This window comes from Orbicella franksi, chromosome 15 (assembly GCF_964199315.1).
Source record: "Orbicella franksi chromosome 15, jaOrbFran1.1, whole genome shotgun sequence".
NCBI lineage: Eukaryota > Metazoa > Cnidaria > Anthozoa > Scleractinia > Merulinidae > Orbicella > Orbicella franksi.
Genome location: NC_138159.1, coordinates 5,279,056 through 5,297,070, shown reverse-complemented (window position 1 = coordinate 5,297,070; position 18,015 = coordinate 5,279,056). Strand labels below are relative to the sequence as shown.

General features: G+C 38.2%; 2 protein-coding genes across 7 annotated transcripts in view; both read left to right on the top strand.

The window, feature by feature from the left end:
- LOC145469685 (uncharacterized) overlaps positions 1 to 18,015 on the top strand; it is a 65,091-nt gene that overhangs the window by 31,370 nt on the left and 15,706 nt on the right. For 5 of the 6 annotated variants that reach the window (XM_081453457.1, XM_081453456.1, XM_081453453.1 and 2 more), the window contains 2 exons: positions 13 to 207; positions 15,577 to 15,905. In XM_081453457.1, the coding sequence (XP_081309583.1) occupies positions 22 to 207; positions 15,577 to 15,905 (515 nt within the window). In that variant the 5' untranslated portion in view covers positions 13 to 21. Of the gene's footprint in view, positions 1 to 12; positions 5,569 to 15,576; positions 15,906 to 18,015 lie in introns of those variants that run through there. The other variant, XM_081453458.1, reaches the window with a different exon arrangement.
- LOC145469724 (mitogen-activated protein kinase kinase kinase 2-like) overlaps positions 1 to 18,015 on the top strand; it is a 147,933-nt gene that overhangs the window by 127,703 nt on the left and 2,215 nt on the right. The window lies entirely within an intron of this gene.

Below are 18,015 nucleotides of genomic sequence, written 5' to 3'. Positions count from 1 at the left end.
ATTGCTTTCCAGATTTCCGAAATGCGTTCGTCAGGAGCTCCTCGCCATTCACGGACATCCACGAAGCCAAACGATATTCCCCGAGAACTTGGCGTCTGGTGTGAAAAATGCAACAACCGACTTGTCGAGCTCAAACGGCAAGTAATGAGGATGATTTTGCCGGAAATACAGGGTGTTTTGCAGAAGGAGCGAAAAAACAAAAATACGGTATGTTCAGATAGTTCGCTTGCGAGTGTTTATTAGTTTATTTCTAGTAAGTATGCCTCAGCGGGCGCGAAAACTTCAATCAACCTGCATCGACTAAAACCGTGTGAGCTGGCTGTGTTAGTTGAACTCAATTTTGCTTAAGCTATTAACAAGTTGTTTTATTTGCTTGTTAACATTTCCAATGAGGTGAGAACAAACTTAAGATCACCTCCATTTGACGTTGAAGAATGGTTAATTATTTCACTACCTCCAGCGATTCCCTTACTGAGAGAGAAAAATGTCAGCAACGCCGAGCATTTTGCCAACCCTGTGTCATCGCATTAGCAGCCAGGAAATCACAGCTCAATTTATGAATTTATTTTTTTCTCACACCTATTTCTTTCCAACGTCTATTGTGAGAAATTTGTGAAGTTAAGCTTAAGTGCAAGTGTACATTTCGAAACTCCCTCATTTAAATGTCATGCGAAAAGTACTCGAAGTTGTTTGACGTTAACACTGGAAATTAAATATATGACAACAATAGATAAAGTTCATAACTCCAAGTGACCAGTGCAGTAACGTCATTCGAGTCGAGATAAAAGCATTGAAATACTGACTTGTTAATCGTCAAAACAAACTTTGTTTCTCAATTTTCTAGAAAACGTTACAAGACTTATTGCTATTGAGAAAACAGTTTACGTTTGCCTTGGTTTTGTAAAATTTTCGAGATTTTTTAATGACAATCTCCATTGGTAATAGCGGATATTTTCACAATGACGAGTTATTTCATAGTTTTCAGTTGGATTAATTTTAACCTACAGTTTAACATTCCATATTTAGAAGTGCATCCTTGAAAACTTTACGTAGCTGTTGGCATTTATAAATGAACAAAGCTCAAATACTATATAAACTGAGGAAAATTCATACCTGTGTCATGAAAAATTTTTGCATTTTAAATCATCTAGTATTTCAAAACAAATCTGCAAATTCTTGAAGAATGTTTTCTTCATAGTAACTGAAAATAGCGAATCCTGCATAATGTTATGCATGTTTCATCCAGTCATAGCTACAAAAGCTTTTAAAATTTCACTTTTTGGGTTTAAATCATATGAAACGTTCATCAACAAAAAAAAAAATGAAACTTGTTTTTCACCATACGATGCTCATCTCTCAAAAATTACTTGAAATAGACACCAAGATTTCTCTCAGTCGAACATATTTCTCGAGATATCGTGAGCTTTTCTCAAGTTTTGTGGCTTTTGAACTCACCGGGACTGCGATTTAAAGCAAATGAACCCATGTTTATGTTTCAAACAAACAGCACTCCTAACGTTTTGAGCTGGCAGGGTTTCTCATTCAATCCTGGCTTGAAACTGCGACCTATTTAAAGCAGTTCGTTTGGATGAAGAATAGAGACGAGGCAGTTTTTGGTAACAGTTAATATAAATAAGAGAATTCGAAGTTGACTTTGACAATTTTGTACAATGGAAACCCATGTTTGCAATGCATATACACCAATTAGACGCCATATAAATTATGCATTGGGCAAACACGACCAAAATGAGGGTGCTTGCGAAAAACGAATACAATTTCTAATTACGCGTGCTTAACTCGTAGAATATTTCAGCCAAAATAATGTGGATAACGTAACCAGCATCACAACAGCAATCTGAGTAGTCCAATTTTATTTCAATATTTTTATACAATTACAAGTTCACGTAAACTGCACTTTGTTACCGTACAATGATTGTGGTTTTTTAAACATCTATCCCTTTCTTATTATTATTTTGTTTATTTTTCGAGTAATATTTTTGTGTAAAAATCCTGGATTCACTTCACAAAACAAGACTTTAACAAACACAACATTTACAACAGATAGTTCTATTTCTCTTCAAAGATAACACTTTCTCAATTTACAAAAAAAACTTGATAGGTTTAGTAGCAACACCTTGCAAATTGAAACAGCTTATGGGGAAGGGTTTGAAAATTAAATTTGCTTAGGGAGCAAGGAAAATTTTTGTTGATCATTTTGGAATATGGAAGATGCCTCTAAATATATCGTTCTAGAATTAGCAATCGAAGTAAACTTTCTGCACAATTTTACAATGTTAGCTAATGTTGTATTTTAGTTAGCTTTAGGTCCTTGCTTAACTCGTTAGTAATAGTGACATTGCTGTGTGACACTTCATTTGAACGCGTTGAAACGGGGAGACTGGTGCCGACGAACAGTGTTAAGGAAACAGATGTATTTCACAGATGTAAGGTTGCAATTTTCCAAACAGACTTCCTTGAGCGCGGTTGACCCAAACAAAATGTCAAAGGATAAAGAACTTTTTCGTCAAAAAGAATACAAGGTTAGGGACTATTTCTGCTAGCATTACGCTTTAGAAAACTGGCAGCAGCACATTGACAAATCCATAACCAGCTATTTTATACCTAAAACAATTTCTATTCGTTTTAAGGGTAAATTGATACCAAATAAAACCCGCAAAATGCGGCGTTGTCGAACTACTTGTTAAATTACTAAAAGATCTTTGACAGACTAAAATTGAAAGGTGTTGATGCGTACTTGAAATTTAAAATTTTAGTGAAGCAGTGCAAGGTTATTTTAACTTTAGAGTCTGCGGATGAAACCCTTATGTGTGACCATTCAAATGAAAGCTATTGAGCCGTACTTTCATGTGGTACTGTTTATTGTACTGTACAAGATGGTTCTAGCTTTTAAGTCTGTGAATAAAACCCTATTGTGTGACCATTTAAATGAAAGCCATTGAGCAGAACTTTCATGTGGTACTGTTTATTATGTTGTATAGGGAGAATCTAACTTTCTAGTCTCTAGCGAAATAAGTTTTAATATGGAACTGTTTAAAAACTTACAAGTGTTACCATGAAAGCTATATGGAACAGCACATTTTCGTGGTGCTGTTTATCAGGCTATACAAGGTGTCTTCAGTTTTAGATAGTGGTTCTTTGCGAAAACCGCAAACGTGACCATAGCATTAAAAGCCTACCCTTCCATGACGTCGTCCATGTTTGTCATGCTTTACAACGTGTTGTCAACTAGAGAATTTGCTCTTGGAAACCACAAAGTGTGGCGATTCCGACAAAAGCCCATTGACCACGTTCTATTACTATTGATCATACTTAAGGATAAAAACAGATTGCTCTGTAATTTTTGCCGCCAAATGGAAGTTTCGTATTTTGTGTTAATTGGTTTGTAAGCGAGATAGTTGCTGTTATCTTCGCGACTAAAATTGCAGTTGTTTTAGAAATTAGGCTGTTTTGGCCTTTGTGCTTTCATAAGGTGTGGTTTTATATTCTACGTACTCTAGGCTTTTCATTGCTTCATTCAAAAGGAAGCATTTGTTTAAAGGTTTTTCGTTCTCACAGACGGTCTTCGCGCCATTTAACATAATATGTCATTGTGCACAGTCGGCGGTTTTGTGTGCTTTCATTGGAAAGGAAATATCTTCATTTGTTCTGCGATTCGAATCACTTCGCCTTAACGACACATCAGTTCTTCTTCATACAATGAACAGAAAGGTTTTTGATGAGAAATCACTCTACTAATACATTTCTCAGACGAAAAAAGATCGGCAATATTGTGCTGCCGCCAAGGTAATTTTAACCTCAGTTTTTATGAAGTGTTATTTGTTATGCTTTCATTTTTGTTGAAAACATGTCCAATATTTCCATCCCAATTATATTACAAGAACAATATTTGTTAAACAGACATTAATTTAAGCACCTCCTTAGACCTGAGAAGGCTATTTGTAGGGACATTGACCGAAATACTCTTCCAATATATTTTATGTATTTATGAGCATAAAAAATATCGCCGAGCATTGTACATCGGTTATAAATAGCGATTAAAAAGCCACAAACCTTTTGGAGACCTCAAGTTAACTACCTTTTCCCTGACTAATAGCGACTAAAAATATTGTACACACTCTTTCTTCGAAAGTTCTAAAACAGGAAATAATCGTGCTAAATTACGATAAAACAATTTGAGTCTATTATTTTTCAAGCTAAGCGCGGATCCCATTACTTACCATCGCGGAAAATGTCAAAGTTTTTCTCGTCGGGTTCCGGCTTAACCAAAAAGTTTCATTAATGTCTGTCAGAGTATTTTTTCAAGTGAAATACAAATTGGCGATATTTCATTTCAGAGCTAGCGACCGCTTCTACCTTACAAAGAAGCCATTTCAGTTCAAAGGTAGCCGATTCCGGTAATTGCGTTTTTCTTCTTTCGCATTTGATCAGGTTCCATTAAAGACACGTGCTCATAGCCTCATTTGATAATTTTTCCATAAGTTTACTTTTCACTGTTGAGTTGAACAAAGATCAAGAGATAACTAATGAATTGTACCCGAGAGCAAATGGTTCTTTCTTGGTCGCCTCCAAAAATAAACTTCTTTTGTCAAAACCACGCGTAGCAGGCGTGCCTTCGTCGTGAAAAATAACACAAGCGGTTTTTGTACTCACGCGGGTTTCTTTCTTCAAGCGTAAAAAGACCCTTATCGCTCTGTTTTAGACGCTAATGGACTTACAATATAAATTTTGTCACCTTTCTAAGCGGGCGATAATTATCTGCTATAGCTTAAAAGTCCTCAGTATTCAATTCCGTTGCGATGTATAAGCGGGCACTTTTCACTACATATGCTCTTTTCAAACTAGCTTTGTGAAAGAAATCATCTCCTTGCTCAGTTTAGAAAACAGCCGTTACAAAACCGTCGATTTGAGGGGAGCCTATCGCGATTTTTTTTAACGAAAATAGAACGATAGAAGCGAAGTCCCCATTGTTGAAAAGTTCGTTTGAAAGCTTAGTGGATTTCAAGTGATTATCTTAGAGCGCAAATCTCTCAATAATCTTTTAACGTTGTTATCTTATTGAAGAAAACATTAACCAACAGGCGGAGTTTTCCTTATTCTAATGCCGCTCACAGTCTTTGTTTCTCGTAATATGTTTTGGGTTCAAAGAAAATATTTTGTTTCAAACCGTGGCTGTTGAATGAGTTCATATCTTTCACATAAAACTGCATTTTAGTGCATTTGGCGCGAAGCGCGCGTGTGTAAATTGTGTGACACGTTGAATTACCAGCCTACAAATTGCTTCGTAACGATTGGTTAGCAACAAGAGGCAACATGAATTTAATTACACTTAGCCTAAGAGAGAGAGAAGTTGTTTGACTGTTCATCTGGTTTAATTCATCTCCCTGAAACTTCCATATGTCGCTAAAGTTAGAGCACTCGCGAAAGAAAAATAGGTTAGAAAACTGGCGGGATTATGGTGGAAGTTTGGATAGGTTCGACAGAAACGACTGGCGGAAACGAGGTCTGTATGAAGATTTATCTAACGCCACGAAGTGTGGGATCTCGCAGGTTAGTATTTTTACAGGCTTTCAATTTCTGCCCGCTGAATAAAATGTAGCTTGCGAAATTATGTCTTTTAGAGATGGCTCAAAATCATCACGGTCCTGTAAAGAAAACGTTTCGAAAAATTCAGCCAGTGTCTTAAGCTTTCTGGTTGAATCTGTCATGCAGTGGATAGAATTCAAATCTATTGGCTGATCAATGAATGTCGCTTACTCCAAAAGCAAACAAAATTCACTTAAGTCTTTTGAACTATAAGTTGCTTTGAGTGAACGAGGTTAAACCTAAACTTAAATCGAATCAACATCGCAGACTTTTCCATAAGTATAAAATTGTACTTTACTACTCGACTGAGTGCTCTATCCGTTGAAGTTAAAAAATTACGATTTGGAAATTTCGAGGCAAAGGTTGGTCAATTCATTTAGGCGAAAAATCTGGTTTACTTCCATAGTCTTTTTGAAGCAGGACGTATAAATAGCGTGTTCGAAACACCTTGTCTAATAAAATGTAATACTCGTGCACTGCATGGAAAATGCCCCGTCTTTGTTTGACGCTAATGAGTTTAATAAAATAACCTTCGAAAAATTTAAACTTTAAGGAAGTCGGCAAAATACTTTAATTCCCGCAGAAAATTGACTAGAAAGGTTGGTTTTAGGTTTCGTAGAAAATTGTAATCTTAGTAATATTTGCTGACAATACTTCGCTTCGGGTTTCATGGAGGATAAAGCAACACAAACATTTCTCGAGTGAAAGTATTTAACAGACATAAAGTTTGTCCTATTGAGGCATGTTTTCTATCAATCATATTGGAAGCCTTTGTAGTGAATACAAAAGGATTCTGAAAAACGGTTAAGAACTTTGCGTGTTGGAGCGAGATTGAAGGAAAACGCACTTTGCTTTCTTTCGAAACCTCGCAGTTATTATTTATAGTATAAAAATGTTCAGATCATTGATACGCAGTTGGAGTTTCGTCAACATAAAATGGTATAAGCCCACGATTCTGAGGAAATATCACGAAAGTAGAATCAATAAAACGGTCAGAAAATAGTGAAGTTATTGACACGAATCGCGGGTAAATTATTTCAAAAACGTAACAACCTTTTCAACAAAGATAAGCGTGTACGAACGATATTACGACGGAATGCTTGGACCGTATAGGTTGAAATATATGACTATATAGTTATTGTACCTCGCCACATGTATGGACCGGTCTTGATAAATTATCATATTCGGGACAAAACGCTTTGCTGGATATGGCGCCGAACCGTCGCGCGGAAAAACGTAATAAGTCAATTTCTGACCTATCTAAATTGAAGATCACATATTGAGAATACTTAAGCTCCTTTGTAAAAGTGTGGTAACATATGATGTTTGTGTTTTCGCTAGACAATAACGGCGTCATAAATCCTACGTCGGGATTGACTTAACCGAGACCTCCTATCGCTAAAGATAAAGTATATAGATAATGTGGAAATTAAGCGCGCCATTTCGTATTCAAAGTCTTCTATAAAACTTAATTTGCGGTCACAGTGTTTTTTTCCCGTGTGCAAGTCAAATTTTGCTATCTGTCTAGGCCTAACACCCGAATCCCTCCTCCCATTCCGAGTGATTAACAAGCATTTTCTCCCTGCAACATCAAGAGATTGTGTATAGGACAAGTGATGAGAAAAAAGAAATCAATCAATCAGAAACTTCATGAGTCTTAGCAAGTATTATACCAGTTCTGAAAATAGCATTCAAGGAAACCTTTGTGGGTCAGCTGATATTCTGAACGTAACTGACGTCATCTTCGAGTGAACACCTACCCAACAAGATTCAGTTATCCTAGTTCTAAATCTTATGTGTTACGACTTGGCCTGGTTCTCACCAGCAAGCCAATACGACTTTTCATCTTACGTGCATGTCCCAATATATCTGGAATTTGCTTTTGAGATTGAAATAGTTTTGGCTGACCACAAATTGTGTACCACATCATCAAAACAACGTCCGTTATAATTAAGGGGGCAGCCTCACGCCCTGGAATGGAATTAACTTCTTTCATTTTCCATCAGCAAAAGAAGAATCGTTTAATAGCTTTGGAAGCTATCTTTCTAATTGCTGTTAATTATAAATCGGGTCCGGCGTTTTAGCTTTTCCTGTTCATTGTGTTCTTTCTAAATAGCTTCTGTTGTTTTCGTGACATTTCGATTTATTTCTCGACACGCCTTGTTGCGTAGCAACTATTTGCTCGTATCACTCGTCCAGTCGACCATTGTGTTTTTCGAGATACGCACACAGCGAAAGTCAGCTCGTCGGGGTTAGAAACTGGACCATTCATGGCAAGTAAACCTTAGCTACAAGAGGTATTCTTCTTTAACGCTCAACACCATCAGTTGTTTTACCGAAAAGCAGAATGATAAATTATCAACTACGAGAATGTTTTCTGAAAGAACCGCCAAACTTTCAGAATCACATCGAGAGAAACGAATAAAAAACAACGTAAAATCTTTACGGGGGGTCATGAAATAAACACGGAGGCGTTAGATGACAGATTAACTTGAGCACTGCCTTGTGAAAATAGTCACGCCCCCTCCGTTTTGTTTTAGATATTCAAAAGAGATAACGTTAACCTCAAGCTGAATGTGTTGACTAACTTTATGGAACTAAATTTACATTTGATTAGTATCACATTTCTTGTAAACAATTAACTTTCTAATCTGTAAATAAACCTGAGAAACAACCCAACAAACAGCTGTAAGGTTTTTTAAAAAAGCTTATGTTGCTTATTTCACTGATATTAGAAACTTGCCTCCTTAATACGCTCTCTTTGTTAGGGTCAGCTTTTCGATAAGTCTTTTTTTTGTGTGTGCTAGCCTCAATACGCTAGCGCCGGCCAGTCGGAAACTTTGCAGACTGCCAACTGTTTGTTTTGTAAACTGGAACACTTCCAGCTCAATACATGCGTTACAAAACTATCAATGTGGCTTATAATTAAACAGAATATAGCAAATGTGAAATTTTCGCTCGAAAATAAACCTATGTTCGTGCAGTTGGCGTAGATTTTTCCAGGGCACGCCACGTGTTATCTTGCTCGATCAGTGATTCCACCGTTAGTGTTTATAATAATTGATTTTTTCTAGATAATCATAGAGACCATAAGCTCTCAACCAAGGCCATGTTTATTTGCATCAAAAGTGGCATTTTATTGACATATCTTTCGCCTGCGCAATTTTGAGGCAAAAATAGATGTGCCCTTTGCCATGCTATGATTATGTTAAAACATTTCCTCTGAAGAAAGGAGTGTAATTTCTTTATTTGGGTGTTTCAAAATGCTAATTCTTTTCAAGTTGACGGAAATCCTAGATTCAGCCGAGGTTGAATGAGTGTGTAAATGGTCGTTGAAACTGACTTATCAGTTTTTCTTAGAGAGCAGCAAAGTAACCTGGTGCAACGAAATGTAGCTTTCTGTAAATTAATGTTCTGAGAACCTTTAAGTTGCTCATTTCCGAAACCAATTTGAATTGTCCACGGTCTGTGCACATCACAGAGAAGCGATGAACATTTAACTCCAGACAATTTCAAATCCTGTCGTGCCGATGTAAAGTTTTTTTTTTTTTGTTCCACTGACAAGAAGATGGCTTTTGTTGAGTTCGAATGGCTTACTTTACATAACAAAAGGATACTTTTCATCAAATACCTTTGAAGATTCTGTTAATTATAGAGTGGCTTTCATGATGAGCTTTAACCGAGTCAATGAACAAAAATTTAGAATGTGCCGATGGTTGAAAACAACGAGAGATTTCACGGAATCTCAACTCCAACTTCAGTGAAGATTTATTAAGTTCTACGCATCAAGTGAAAGCCAACCTAGTGAACTCCGTGTAACGTTTCATGGACAGCCTTGACTCCGCAGATCTTAATCCGGAAAGCATGGTCAATTCACTCCAAGAGGTATGACGTTCGACACGATATTCAAGAATTCGTATTTTCTTAATTCATTTTTAAATAACTGTTCAATGTGCGATAAATGACACGATATTTTAAAAACAGAGGACATTGTCGCCAATTTTCTTCCCTATTTTGAAAAAGTTAAGAAAAGAGAATAAGATCTTATTTTATTACTGACCTACTAGGCACAGTTTGGAAAAATTACGGGAAAATTTTACTTTCAATTCTTACAGATGTTGTTGGGAAAGAAAGGGAGAAATCCATTGAGAGATTTCTCGATAAGACAGAGTCGAAAACCGCGCGAAGTTTGTGCAGACAAATGTATGGAATGGCTCATTTCACGAGAGTCTGCACTGTGCTTCTCGCGGCCAAGGTACTTTCAGTTTTCAGGCTCTAGACATGACCTAAAACAAATTCAACGAAATTATTCGGTTACTTCTGAAAAAAAAAGACACTGTTTAAGGGGAAGGAAAAGGAAGGGCTTTTTTGCTCGCTTCCCCGTTTTCGCTTTTACACGGAGTCACGGTTCTCCTATCGTTGTATCTCAGTATCACCGCGAGCGAACATAGAAAAACACAGAGAAAATAAAGATTGTTAAAAACGTGCTGTGATTTAAATACCACTTATTAAAGTTAGCGTGCTTAAAATTTCTAGCGAAATCGGGTCTATGCAAAACTTCTGGTATTTTCTCTGATTCTTGATAAAAAAAAAATGCTTTGTTCTTGTAATATGTTGCCCGTATTTACTGTCAACTTTAATTGAATGGCAAACAAGTAAATCTCTTCGAATTATGTGAATACTTGTAATACCAATTAATCCGTCATAAGTATTGTTTTGGATATCAAACCACGACCATTTTAATGAAAGATTTCTACCCAGTAACTCTTTGCTATTCATGATTAGTTCAAGATCATTTCCGGGGAAAAGAGAAGTATTCCAGAAGATTAAACTCGCAGCTGTTTAGTTCTTTTGCTCGCAGAGAAGAAAATTTGAAAAATTAAACAGATCGTTTTGTTTGAGTTAGAGACTGCTTGGCAAAAACGCAGAATATTGCTTCCAAAAGGGCAAGCCATTGCGCCAAATGTTGTAGATAGTGAAGACATGTTGAATTTAAAGAGTGCGATGATGTAAACAGTGGACATAAACTGAAATCGTGGCGTACAGAAGGTAGAAGCGAACACTAAGGCCGGAAAGAAAAGTTGCGGATTCCAAAATATTCGGATACGTGTGAACGGGGCCTAAGGCTGGCATAGCCAAATGAACGAAAAATCTCAAAGTCAGAGTGCAGTGCGAAGACCGCGTGAGGTAGCCTGGGCACCACTTGACCGTCATTTTGGTGATCACGACATGACCACAGAACACAGTCAACAAAACCGCAGGTCAACGGTTCGCCGCCGGGAACGCATATCAGACCCGAGCTTGTCGTCGAGAGGAGAGCAGAATTTGACAAAAAATATTCATATTGCTAAGGACTTTCATAACGGCTAGACGTCGCTTTGTCTACGCTAAGTATATATTGATTGAGAGAATGGGACTTTTATAACAACCAGCTTTTTTATCTACTCCACGCTTAACACTTCTTGTGGGAGACTGACTGCAGCAAGAAACAGGCAAAAGTAAATGACGTAAGGAGGCACTGATATGCAATTATTCTTAGCTACCAGTTAAAATTTCAGTCCATTTCTAAATTGTGCAGATCTCAGATCTGACGCGTTCGGTTAATAAACGAATTATTTCTCAGGTGACAATTAAAACTTCGGCCGTTTCCTAGTTTAAAAACCCTATCTACACCCTCAAAATGCGCAGTGTTTCATACAAAGCTGTTCGCGTGCAAACATGCATGCTTCAAAATAACGATCCAATACTTGGAATTACAGTAGTTTTGCCTCAGGATAGTCTTATAGAGCTTCCAAGGCTGGCCTCCTTACCATCTTCGTGTGCACGTAAATTTTGCCCCCTCGGTGAAGTGGTTAGCGCACAGTTGAGTGCGAGGACCAATTTGTTTTCCTTGTCTTTTGACGCCAGCGAGGTTGTGTTAGAATTTGGAAATAATCGAAAACTACAGACCTTGTTCGCGCAACAAAGAGATGTAAAAGCTTTTTGTTGTTTACAAAGTGGTTCTCCGCCATTTAAGAGCTCCTCCTTATGAATACAGTTGCTTATTAGAATGGTCCACTGATGCATGAAATATTTTAGGATGGAGTGTTTGGGTTAAAAACACTTCAGATGTTGTGGGTTTCCAAAGAGCTACGCAGCTTCTTAGAGTTTTGGCATTACGCAAGGGGAACAGCAAACTCCGAGTCACTAATCAAGAGTCGACATAAAGAGATGAGACCAAATTAGCTGAAAGACTAACAGGTCGAATTTGAGTGGAAACCGAGATTTTTTAACTGAGCGAGGTGGTTTACGAGCGAGATATAAAGGTAAAGTTTACAATTTTGTTAACCCTGTGGCTGGTGGATTGTGGTTTCAGACCTTGAATTTTTATTAAGTTTGTTTGCAGCTTAAAGCCCAATGCTTTAAGTCCCTCTTATCACTATATTTCTCATCTTGTGTCTGGAGAAAGTTTTACAAAGTTTTGCAATGCAGTTAACTTCGCACGTGGGCGCGCGCTCTGTCATGTTTACAGTGGGTTGCCTCTATGCTCGAGTAAACGAAACGGTTCGCAGGGGCGGAGGCGGTTTCTTTGACGAAACCGACTCGTCTGAACGTATAAAGAAACGGAAATATAACTAAAATTACGTTTTGGTCGCGGCTTTTGGACGTGAAATCTTGCAAGATGTATCTATTGTTCAAAAACAATAAAAAAAAATGGGTTGATTTGGTACACACTCTTGTTTGCTTCCTACGGGCGGGAAATTGACGCTAAGTTCAGTATATAATCTAGTTTTTTCATGCATATGAGCTGGAGTTGCGGTTTTGAATCTAAATCAACAGTAAACGTCTGATCGTTCAGTGAATAAATAGCACAGCGAAACAAAGAGTTAAAAAAAAAAAAAAAAAACACTAAATCTCATTCACAAATTTTCATTGAAACGAGTCAGAGTGCTTTTCTTTACCGGTTCTTTAGTACAAGGTCATTGTCTCCGCATGTGCGTTGCAGTCGAACGAACATAATTGGAAACCCTTCGGGGGAATTGTTTTCATGCTCACACATAAAAGCAATTTGGGTCATGTACGTCATATATAGATGTCTCGGTAAGTTTACAATGAAATGAGGTTTGTGGCTCCACCTTGAGCGATATAATTGATTTTAAAATCACTCACAGTAGCTCAAAAAAAGCGCGCGGCCGTTAATGGCCGCCAAAATGGCGAACTCTGCGTGTGTTTAAGTGTGCACGATTCACGATTTCTACAGGTACGCCGTTAATTTAATAAACAAAGTAGCCCTTTGACACCTTGTTGAGAGGAGGTGATTAATTTACTCTGTATGACATCAGCACTCGAATAAAGTGATTCAGCTCTTTGCTAGTAAATGGGGCATGGAAAACGTTGCGTGTTGAGTCCATCTTGCATGTCTTAAAAGCTAAAATAAGCTCATAAAAACAGAAAACACTTTATATTAGCATCAGAAGAGCTAAAACGACATGGAAGGAACTTGTGTTTTTCCCGTAAGAAGAACTGTAACAGGAAAGAAGGTACAAAACACGTCAAGTGTAGAATCATTATATTTGAACTTTTGGCAATCTACCTTTGCGCTCGCCTTAACATTTCAAAGACTTTCCCACCAGCTGAAAGTTATGATAGTCAGACACTGTTCACTGTTGAGAAGAAGGCTATGTAAGAATACATTTTTTCTTTCACAACCACTTCTCATATTGAAAGTTCTCATTAACTTACGTAAGCCATACCTTGAAATGTAACACTCAGCACTTTTAGAGTTTCAGGATAGTTTAACTTGTTTATACGTCAACAAAAAAAATAGATAAAAGCAAATTTTAACGTCAACTTTTCTCGCTCTAGAGTAAAATTATAACTTGGCTCATCGCTGCATTAGGCCATAGAGTTCGACCATTCAAATGAAAGCTATTGAGCAGTACTTTCATGTGGTACTGTTTATTATGCTGTTCAAGTTGGTTCTAACTTTGAAGTTTTGTGGATGAAACCCTACTGTGTGACCATTAAATCAAAAGCTATTACGAGTTACCTCCTGTGGTTTTACTTGTTTTCCAAGTTCAATGAACTTGTATCGCATTGGTAAGTTTCCAGATTTGCTAGGTTAAGGGTTAACTTCTCCACTACTATAAGCACCTGAAGTCGACCTTGTTTACAAACTAGATTGAATTCCTTGCAAGAATCTTTTGCAATGTTCCGAAATTCTGCACCGTGTACAAGGTCCTTAAGGAGTTAAAAACTTAATCGTTTCTTTTTTCACCCGTGGAATGTACAGTTTTGTCACTTACGATCGTGATTAATAACTTTTTATATATTCGTGCGTTGTTTAATTTTTCCACTAATTTCCGGCTATTAGTGGGAGCGCTAGAGGCGAAACCATAACAAACTTTTCAAACAACCCAATTATATTAGCCAAGTTTTCCTTCCCGTCACGCGATATTTTGACCGAAAATAAATGACAACGTCTTGAAATACTCGCACACTTGATATTGCCCTCGATACCGTGCAATAACAGTTCCATGCTTCGTTAAGAGTACATACCTGTAGGATAAAATCTATTTTCATTGAAGACAGCGAAATGCGTAGTACACATCGGAAATTTTACGGAAGAATTTGATAATCCTGTTTTGCAATTCAACGCAAACCTCCCCGCCTTCAGCAATTATCCACTTCTAAGGGCTAAAGTTAAGGGTGTTGTGTCGCTTTCATTAGCATTTTGCATTTGCAATTGTAAGGCGGTCTTAATTCAAATTGTTTTCGCCTTAGCAATCACAGTTGTTTTGAAACCGTCGACGAATGGATGACATATCTCGGCTATATTTGTAAACTTGTATCATTTTTGGGTTTAATCAACAAGGCTAAGAAAACCTTTTATGACAATATGTTTTGGACAACGTCTATTTTCCCTTTGTTTGGCCATGGAGGTAACTGAAAATTAGCTAACCACGATATTTTATTTGTAGTCAAACTGATCATCTCAGCATGGTGGTCAAACTCTATGAGGGGATGCTTTTCACCTCGACATTACGTAACATTGTAAACGCTTTTAACGTTTTAACCAGGAAACAAATTATTGCCGTACTAATCAAAGATTTTCAGCAACGTGATCATTCATATTCGAAGGCTCACGATTTCCGCTCCAGGAATAGAACGGTATATTACCTTGCAGAATTACTATGTTTTTCATTATTGTTGTTGAGAGCTACTCAAGCGTGAAACTTGCAGCGTCACTTTGCTCAGTTGACTACATAGGATGGTGAAATCAACTGAACATCGAAAGCTTTATTTTAATGACAGAGAATTAAGTCTAACTTGTTAGATTCAATATCACGGTACATGTCTACAGCTGTGCCCTGCATGTTGCGAAATTGTGTCCATGTGTGTTGATGCAGGACGAAAATAACCTTTGAATGAAAGTCAACCGGGTAAAGTGGGAGGGGAAGGAGGCGGGGAAGGGGGAGGGAACGGAGTAATTTTTTCCCCGTGATAGGAGATATCAGTTTACACTGGGTGCACGAGCCCTGGGGTGCTTTCAATAAAACCAAAACTCTCGTGAATATCAGTCGACGGTTCGATTCAACCGGAACATTCGGGTGCCCCTCGGGAGGTGGTCCACTTTGTTCGCCGGACCAGTCGGACCGAAATTTGCCGTTTCATTTTGACAAACCGGTTCGTTGCCCTCCTTGTTTTCAGCAGACTTCACTTATGTGGCGGATTTGGGAAAGGTTTGGAAAATAGTCTCTTGGTAAGATCTATTCCCCTCGGTTGGCCCGGTGTCATCGGAAAATATCGTTCCATTTTTCCTTGGTTACTGTACATAGGTCCCTCTGGTCCATGATCGGTCGGTTTGTGTCAATCATGCGTGAGCCAAGCCCGTGTCAGAAGCTCTCTGTAATGTAGTTGCGAAGAGCCAATCGTGCATATTTGAGTTTGTGTCGATGTTAAAGCGTTTACGAGTTCGATTTTCCGTTACAGGGATCACTTTCTGCAAGGATCTTCGACCAGATCCGCATTCCAGAGACGCAAATGAAGTCATGGAAAAATGATCAATGTGAAGTGTGTGCCACAGACCTGAACCAACTGAAAAGAGAGGCTGTTGCCATGGTGAATACCTTGGAAGAGTCCCAGTTCCTCGCTTACTACAACATTCCCGGGTACATGGTGGGACCGAATGCTGACCAGCTCATACGACGGGCGGACAAGCAGCGCCTGCAAGCCGGCGTCGCCATAGAGGCGGGTGATCGCGGTGGTATGATGTATGTGAAGCCGGAAGAGGCAGCTATTGGTTCATCGTTTCTGTCAAGGTAGGCTCCCAGTCTTGTATTTGTTGGCTCACACGTTCGGTAGTCTGTCTGGAGAAATCTGCTGAGCCCGCAGTTAGTCAGAGGTGTTGCTAAGCAACATGGTGTCTCCTTAAGTACCTCGAAAGTCTTCGAGGTAACTTAGATTTGTGAAAAAGCCTAGACAGCATAGTGCAAATCTCATTTGACCTCTTCTCAAGGCCGATTTGCAAGACTGAAATTCCGATATAAATGGCACGAGAGAATCAGAAAAAAGTAAAAAACGAGGTTCGACACGGACAAATGTCGTTGTGCAAAAATTTTCTGTCGTGTAAGTCGGCTTCAAATGTACCAATTCAAACAGTACGATTCTCGGCCCAACCGCTATTATCGATTATTGTTTGAATGAGATCTCCGCCTCACGGTGGAAAAATGTTGTCTCAGCTCCCAGTATTCTCCTTCTCTCTCTATGCTCAATTTAATTTATTGAGTTACCGTACTTCCTTAGTGGAGATCATTCCAAGAAACTGAAAATAACTGGAAATTTTAAATGGTTCATTCCAACTAAACTTTATTGTTCTTTGTATAAACAAATTATACACATCTTTTGTCATTCGGTAATCCTAACAATAAAAGTTTTAATAGCCTTATGTTGATGAAGTATCTGTCAAGTTCCGGTCTTTCTGGAGTGAATGGGAAGAAATATTTATGCAAGTCAAAGAATTTTTTCTGTGAAGTTTGATTTATGAATAGTCTTAGTGAGAATGACTGTTTATGAAAGGATTTTAGTAATCTGATTTCTTTGTATTTTAAACAAACTACTTTAAAATCATGCACTGATATTACTTCTAACCCTAAACCCTAGCACGAGCCGGTGAAATCGTTGTTCGGAACTGTTGCTTGCTTAAAAATGCATTTGAAGTTTATTGCAATTTAGAATAATAATAATACAAAGACAAAGCTCTTCTTAAGATTTTGGATTTATATTCCTGTTTTCCAAATGCCACTTTCAATGAATATAGAAAGGATTAACGACAAAATGTCATTTGTTCAAGTCTTGAAATAATATTATCACTGAAGAAGGGTGGTCAGCAAATCAACACGCCCTTAACCACATCAAAACAATAGAAAACATATTAGCGCGAATATTTTGATGTCGCGTTTAGGAAAAAGACCCTTAAGTACTTCCGGAGAAAATGAATCCTCTCTGCGCTAGAAAGCTACTCTTTCGTCGCGTGTGGTAGATGAGACGGAAAAGAGAACTACGCAATTCCCGCTCGTCTCGACAAAAGCTCTTGCCCGGTCGAATTTTATCCTGAAGTCGCATGCTTCCTCACTAACAAGATGTATTTCTGGCTAAGGGTTGTTTTAGTTGGAGTAGCACGCAGAGTTGAACGAGTAGTTAAATGGCACACACTTGAAAAACTATCGGAATGCACTTGACTTAATGGATGTTTTTGTTCCATATAACTTGTCATTTGCCTTTCTCTCAAAATCAACGATAAAAGACATATCCCTGCCTACAAAACCCGCCCGTATTGTTTTTTAGTTAGCGGTTCTTTGCTTTGCTGAGTAAACAAGTTGCCAGGTTGTGTTATTGCATCCGTCCAGTGACAGCCCACAGGACGTAAAAAAAGGAATTTTTGTTCGTGTGCAGTATTCCATGTCATTCCTTCGCTTCGACGCTTCGACCTAAAATGGACGCTCTTGGCAAATACGAGAGAAACTGTGCGCAAACTGCACCCAGTTTACCCTATCTATCAAGTTGCCAGGCGTTAACGGCAAGCCAAGAATTGGTTAAAGCTAGAATCACAATCAGGTAGATAACTTTCCGTATTGCATGGGTACTCATGTACTTGCATGTGACTTTTCAGTTTTACGATAAGGTATATACCGTACATACTTTGAAAGGGCAAGTCTTTGTGGTTCATTTCAGTGAGGTGATATCACCTTTATTCACTTGGTCTTGTGTATCACATTGTAAGTACCGTATTACGGATGTAACACTGAAGTTAGTCGATCGGAGTTTCAAGTATTAGCGAAACAAAATCGTAAGCTGGTGTGCGGTAGGACTCAATGTCTGTTTTTCTGTTGTGTTACACTAGGCAGTGAATCAGCCCGCTTTTACTTTACG